The 6,000-nt window shown below is 44.5% G+C and overlaps 1 protein-coding gene across 2 annotated transcripts in view; it reads left to right on the top strand.

Moving 5' to 3' along the window:
- Positions 1 to 280: 280 nt before the first annotated feature.
- Positions 281 to 6,000, top strand: part of SLAIN2 (SLAIN motif family member 2) — a 77,559-nt gene continuing 71,839 nt past the window's right edge. The window contains exon 1 of one of the 2 annotated variants that reach the window (XM_023224568.1): positions 281 to 1,078. In XM_023224568.1, coding sequence (XP_023080336.1) covers positions 690 to 1,078 — 389 coding nt within the window. In that variant the 5' untranslated portion in view covers positions 281 to 689. The remainder of the gene's footprint in view (positions 1,079 to 6,000) is intronic. The other variant, XM_023224567.2, reaches the window with a different exon arrangement.

The following is a 6,000-nucleotide window of genomic DNA, read 5'->3' as shown; positions in this document are numbered from 1 at the left end:
CAATATTTGCTGAACAAAGTAAACTGTCTCTCCACCGCCGGGCTGAGCGCCCACTCGAGATCTGGCCCAGAACAAGGGCGAGACTGGCCCGCGTGTCCCACACTCCGTGTAAGGGGTGGAGAACACCCGACACGCCCAGGCCAACAGGCAGGGCTGATCGAGGGCCGTGTTAACCACCTCAGTCCGGCCCGCGGCGAGCCTTCTCGCCTCCGGGCCTGCAGGAACCCTCCCTTACCAGCTCTGCCCCGTCCCACATCCGCCGACACGCCCCTTCCGGCCTAATCCCCGCCCCTCGAACACCGGCCCCGCCCCATAGGCCCCGTCAGTGGCCCCGCCCCGCCGCGAACCGGCGCCGGGTCCTCTCAGCGCCCGCCGGCGGCCGCGTCCACCCCCGACGCTCTGAGGTCACCCACGGGGCCGGCCCGCGGGGGGCGGAGGGACGGAGGGAAGATGGCGGCAGAGGCCGGATATTGGCGCCGCCTCCCCCAATCCCGGAGCCGGCGCAGATGAGGCAGCTCGGCTGGGGCCAGCGGCGCTTTGGAACCCGAGGTGGGGGGACCCTGGTGGTGGGGCCTGGTCCTGCTATATGCCGGCGCCTCGGCTAGAGTGAGTGGCGGCGACGCCTCTTTCCTCCGGCTCTTTCCCTGTCGCTGCGAGAGCGAGCGGGCGGCGGAGGCGGCGGGGCCGGGATGGAGGACGTTAACTCCAACGTGAACGCGGACCAGGAGGTGCGAAAGCTGCAGGAGCTGGTGAAGAAGCTGGAGAAGCAGAACGAACAGCTGAGGAGTCGCTCTGGGGCCGTGCAGGGCGCCGGCTCCCTCGGGCCCGGCAGCCCGATTCGGGCCGGCGCGTCCATTCCCTCCTCCGGCGCGGCGTCTCCTCGGGGCTTCCCCTTGGGCCTCAACGCCAAGTTGGGCGGCGGGGCCGGGTCGGGCCCGAGGCGGACGAGTAGCGAAGAGCTGCGGGACGCCACCTCCTTGCTGGCGGCGGGCGAGGGCGGCTTGTTGGACGAGGTGGAGCCGCTGCGGCCCGACGAGCTGGAGCGCCTGTCAGGCTGGGAGGAGGAAGAGGAGAGCTGGTGAGCGCGGGGCGCCGGGTCGGAGCTGGGCGGGGACGGACCCGGGGGCGGAGAGCGTCCTCTGAGGGTCCCTCTGGTCGGGCGCCTCGCTTTGTGTAATCGGGTCCGCTCTCCCGTGGGGACTCGTGGTTTTCTTGCTTTGGCCGAGGGAACCTCAGCTGGAGTTGGGGGTTCGAGGCGTGCGCAAGTAACAGGGTTGTAGCTTGTTCTCCTTTGGATTGTGGACCTTCTGGGTGCTGGACCCTAATGGGGTCTGTGGATTGGAGCAGCTTGAGAAGGGCTGTTCGCCTGGGAAGGAGTCGGAGGTGGGAAACTGCTTTGTAGGCCGGGGTCCTGCTTTGTGTAAGATACTGGCTTTCAGATGGTGGCCCTGGGCATTTTGGATGTAGGAGTGGGGTCTGCTTGATGAGGTATCACCAGGTGTGGGGGGTCGGGGGCAGACCAAAGTCGTCTTCGTCTATGCAACGGTTGGTGTTCGGGACCTATGTCTGGCAGAGATGGGGAGACCGTGTGAATCAGCACTCCCCTTTGGGTAGTGGGGTAAAGCTTGCTTTGTGTGAAGAGGGCAGAGGATGGTGCTGCTTGTTTTCTTCTCTTTTCTTTTCTTTTCTTTTTTTTTTTTTTACTCTTTGTGTGAAGAGTTAAGGGTGGAACAAGAGCCTTGGCTTTTATTTTCTAAAACGAGAATTGAGTCTGGCGTTTTGCAGAGCTCTGAATTGACAGTTATCCATCTTTCATTTCCACGTTCCTCCTAGGGGCAGAGAAAAAGAGTCCTATTTAAAAATCTAAACCAAAGCTGTATTGTCATAAGCCACTTCTTGATGAAATTGTGACCCCCCCCCACTTTTATATTACTTTCATAAATAGGACATGGGAGGCTTTTCCCCTCGTTTTATTATAAAGATGTGTGTGGGAAATTATTTGTCTTAATTAATTTTTCTTAAAGTTTTAACGTTTAGCTAAAATATCTCTGCTCTATTGAAATTAAAACTTCTAACTTAGTGAAATCGAAATCATGCATAGACTCCGTTATTGTAGGGTTAGAACTTTTCAGTGTTGTGAGGTAGTTAAGAGCTTTCCTGGATTCAGGCCCTGGTTTTGCCACTTACTAGCAGTATGACCTTGGGCAAGTTACTCTGAGGCTCACTTTCTTCTTCTATTTGATGAAGAAAATAATAGCACTTACCTCTATAGAGTTATGAAAATTTAGTAAGATAATTATGTATGCATTTAGTGCTGGATCTGGCACATAGTAAACTGTCTTAAAACAAGCTGCTATTTGTTACTCTTAAGCCTAGTTACTTAAATCAAGAAACATGATGTTCTTGTAAATCAAGAATCTTACATGATGTTGTAGGAGATTCTGGAGATTCTTAAGTGTTGATGATCCCTGTTCATAAGGCAGTTACAGTCTTGTTGAGAACTAAGTTTTGTGCAGTTAAATAAACTAGAAAGTGTACAGTGAATTACCCAAAGAGTGATAGAACAAAAAGTGCTGACAGTACTCAGTAACTGGGAGAAAAATAGTGGTCCAAAGTAGTTGGGCCAAACTTTGAGGAGGAGGTGGCTTTGCAGTCTGGGAGTAAAGAGCGGGAAGGGCATTTTGTGCTCTTGACAGCTAAAAGAGCAGAGTCAGAGGTATTCGTAACTCCCAGTTAGGAAGATTTGAGTAACAGGATTACTCTTGAGTATATGATGACAAACCTTTATTACCAAGTGATATCAAATATTAGAGCTGACTATGGTAGTGACAGTTTTTGATATAAATGTGAAATTACTTTCTCCCAAAGGAATCTTGGGTATGCATACACTTTAAAAGAATCCAGAATCTTGTAAATATTGTCACATGGCTCTTGCAAGTGATGATAATAATGATGCTCATAATAATGAGGATTAGCTGCACCCATCAGCCCATTTTAGATTATGTATTATTAGAACACATTGAGTCCACGCGGAGAAGCCGATTAAGTCTTTGACTGCTTTGGTTCCTGAGCATGAGTTTTGTTAAGGTAAAGTAAGTCTTCCTTAAATACTGTGCCAAGAGTTTCTTTTGACCAGATGATTCCTGCTTACTGCTTTGATCCTGGCTTCATATCTTGATCTTATAGGTGTCCTGTACTTTTTCTGAGATTTGTGTGAACTGTAAGTTGGATATAAATAATATTTAAAATGCGTTGGGGGTATGTGATTAGGGTAAAAGTTGTAGGGGGTGGATGTCAGTGGCAGGAAGATTCAAAGGCAGTGTTTTTTCCTTTTTTAGCAAGCTAAAAATCTACCTTCTGTAACTTCTAGCTAGTCACCTTCCTTTTCATCTGGAGGAATGTTTCTTCCCGAGTGTATGTGCCACAAAGTGCTAGTTCTGAAGATGTCAGTAAGTGCTATGTAGAAAAAAAGTGGGTGGGTTCCGGGATGGAATAAGTGTGGGAAAAACTGATTCTACAAAAATAAACAGTTTTCTTTAATGCTGGGCTCTTGGAAATGCTAATGTGTTTTGAACATAGTAAATCTCTAGGGAGTATGGTTTGGTCCTAAACTTAATTGAGCTCCCAAGGAACTAGTATCTTATGGAACGCACATAGAAAATAGTGCTCTACAGCAGTCACTTTCACACTTTTTTTTTTTTTTTTTGGACCGAGCTTCATGATAAGAAATACATTTTAACTGGTAATCAGGAATTCACATGTATATGAATAATGTATATGAATAACTGAAGCAAAAGTTTGACAAAATGTTGATTACTTTTACTGCAAGTGATGTGTTCAGATATTTTCCTTTCTATTCTATTTCATTAGAATAAGAATGCTGGTAACTACCCAGCTAAGCTGATTTTGTGACCCATTAATGAGTTGCAATTCTCACTTTGAAAAACACTGTTCTAGAATAACTCAGAAAAGCTTAGGGATGAGAACTAACATCATTGTGCATCACAGTGTGTCATTCTGTGCCAGGCAGCTTATAAATATTTTTTGCCTCTAATTTTATACATTTATGAGATAGGTAGCATTTTCTAGGTAAGAAAACTAATCTGTCTCCAAGCATCAAATAACACACTAAATAATGGCACCAGGGTCTGAATCCAGGTCTTTATACATCATAGCCTATGCTGTTCCCACAGTATTTTGCTTTTTCCAAATATAATCTCTTTTTCACATGAATGACCTCTTCACATATTTGAAGACTACTGTGGTGTCACTGCTGACTCTTCCACACACTGTGAGCATTCCCTTGTCTTTTTCAGAGTATATAATCCCAGTTTGTTTTATCATTCCTTAGATAATGTAATTTTCTGATCCTTCAATCATGGTTTTTCTTTTTCTTAATTAACTCTAAATTGCTCATCGTCGTTATACATGGTTCCCAGAGTTGTACCCAGCATTTTAGATGATATTTGATAAGATGGAGACTGTGGTGGGTAGGAACCAAGTGCTGTTTTTTTTTTTTTTTGACTAAATACTTCATTTACAGTTTTAACTTCTATTACTTATGCTTAATATGAGCCCGAAATATCAACTTCTCTCCCATATATTTTATACATAAGATGTTAAACTGAGTCTTCCTAACTCTATTTTTTGTGTAATGGATTTTTTTTTAGCTTAAATATAAGGCTTTCATTTTATATTTTTTTAGTTATGCTTAGATTAAATATAAGGCTTTTAAATTTCCTTTTGTTTTTATTTAGACATTTAATATTATCCTTTCTGATTTATTTGGTCATCTTTATATTTGGTAGGCATATCTACCGTGTCTTCATTCAAATTATTGATAAGAATAAATTACTCTGGGCCAGGTGTGGTGGCTCACGCCTGTAATCCCAGCACTTTGGGAGGCCAAAGTGGGCGGATCACGAGGTCGGGAGATCGAGACCATCCTGGCTAACACGGTGAAACCCCGTCTCTACTAAAAATACCAAAAAAAATTAGCCAGGCGTGGTGGCACATGCCCGTAGTCCCAGCTACTTGGGAGGCTGAGGCAGGAGAATGGTGTGAACCCGGGAGGCGGAGCTTGCAGTGAGCCAAGATCTCGCCACTGCACTCCAGCCTGGGCGATAGAGCGAGACTCCGTCTTAAAAAAAAAAAGGGATAAATTACTCTGAAGTGTGCACGTCAGACTCACTCTAGATTAACACCAGTCTATTAAACAACGCACATGGTTGTTCAATAATTACTAGTTCTATCTTTTATTGTCAGGCTCATATGACATTTTGTGTGGACATTATGAAAGATTTTTGTCAAATGCCTTGCTATAATTAAGCTATTCTCTGCCTATAAGATTCTCAACTACAGTGAAGAATACTACATTACTATTACCAGCCTATTAAAATAGCCATTGCAGTTGATTTGTTTGGACTTGTTTATGATGAATGTTCTAGCTAGCATTTCATGTATTCACTTTTCTTCACAGACTTTTTTAAATCCAGTTTTGAATTTTGCAAAGAATCAATTTGGTCTGGACTTTCTAGACACTGCTTATTTTTTTCTTTAGAAGTTGCCATATTTCCTTTCATCCAGACTTTTGATCCTGTCCATGTTCACCATTATATTAGTGATAAAATTTCTATTCCTTTCCATCATTTGGAGTGGTAGGCCTAAGCCCATTTTAAGCTACATTCTGGCTTACCAGATCAATTTATCTTAGGTTTATGAAGACACTTCAAATTCATACTGACTTCTCATCAATAACTTTTGTTGATAAATGTCCCATTTCAGAGCTAGGGTAGGTATGTGGTTTTTATACTTTTTTGTCACTCGTGGCTTTTCACTGCTGAGAGTTGATTTATTGTATGACCTCTTTGTTTATGTATGCTTTTTTAGAGGGCCATTGGTAAAATTTGCCTGTAATTTAATTTGGTAAGCCTAAATTAATAAAGCAATTTGTGTAATTATCACCACTTATCTGAATAGTTTGGCAGTCATTCACTGATT

The sequence above is a fragment of the Piliocolobus tephrosceles genome, chromosome 3 (genome assembly GCF_002776525.5).
Source record: "Piliocolobus tephrosceles isolate RC106 chromosome 3, ASM277652v3, whole genome shotgun sequence".
Classification (NCBI taxonomy): domain Eukaryota; kingdom Metazoa; phylum Chordata; class Mammalia; order Primates; family Cercopithecidae; genus Piliocolobus; species Piliocolobus tephrosceles.
The sequence above is the reverse complement of the archived record's forward strand: the minus strand, read 5'-3'. Positions and strand labels throughout refer to the sequence as shown.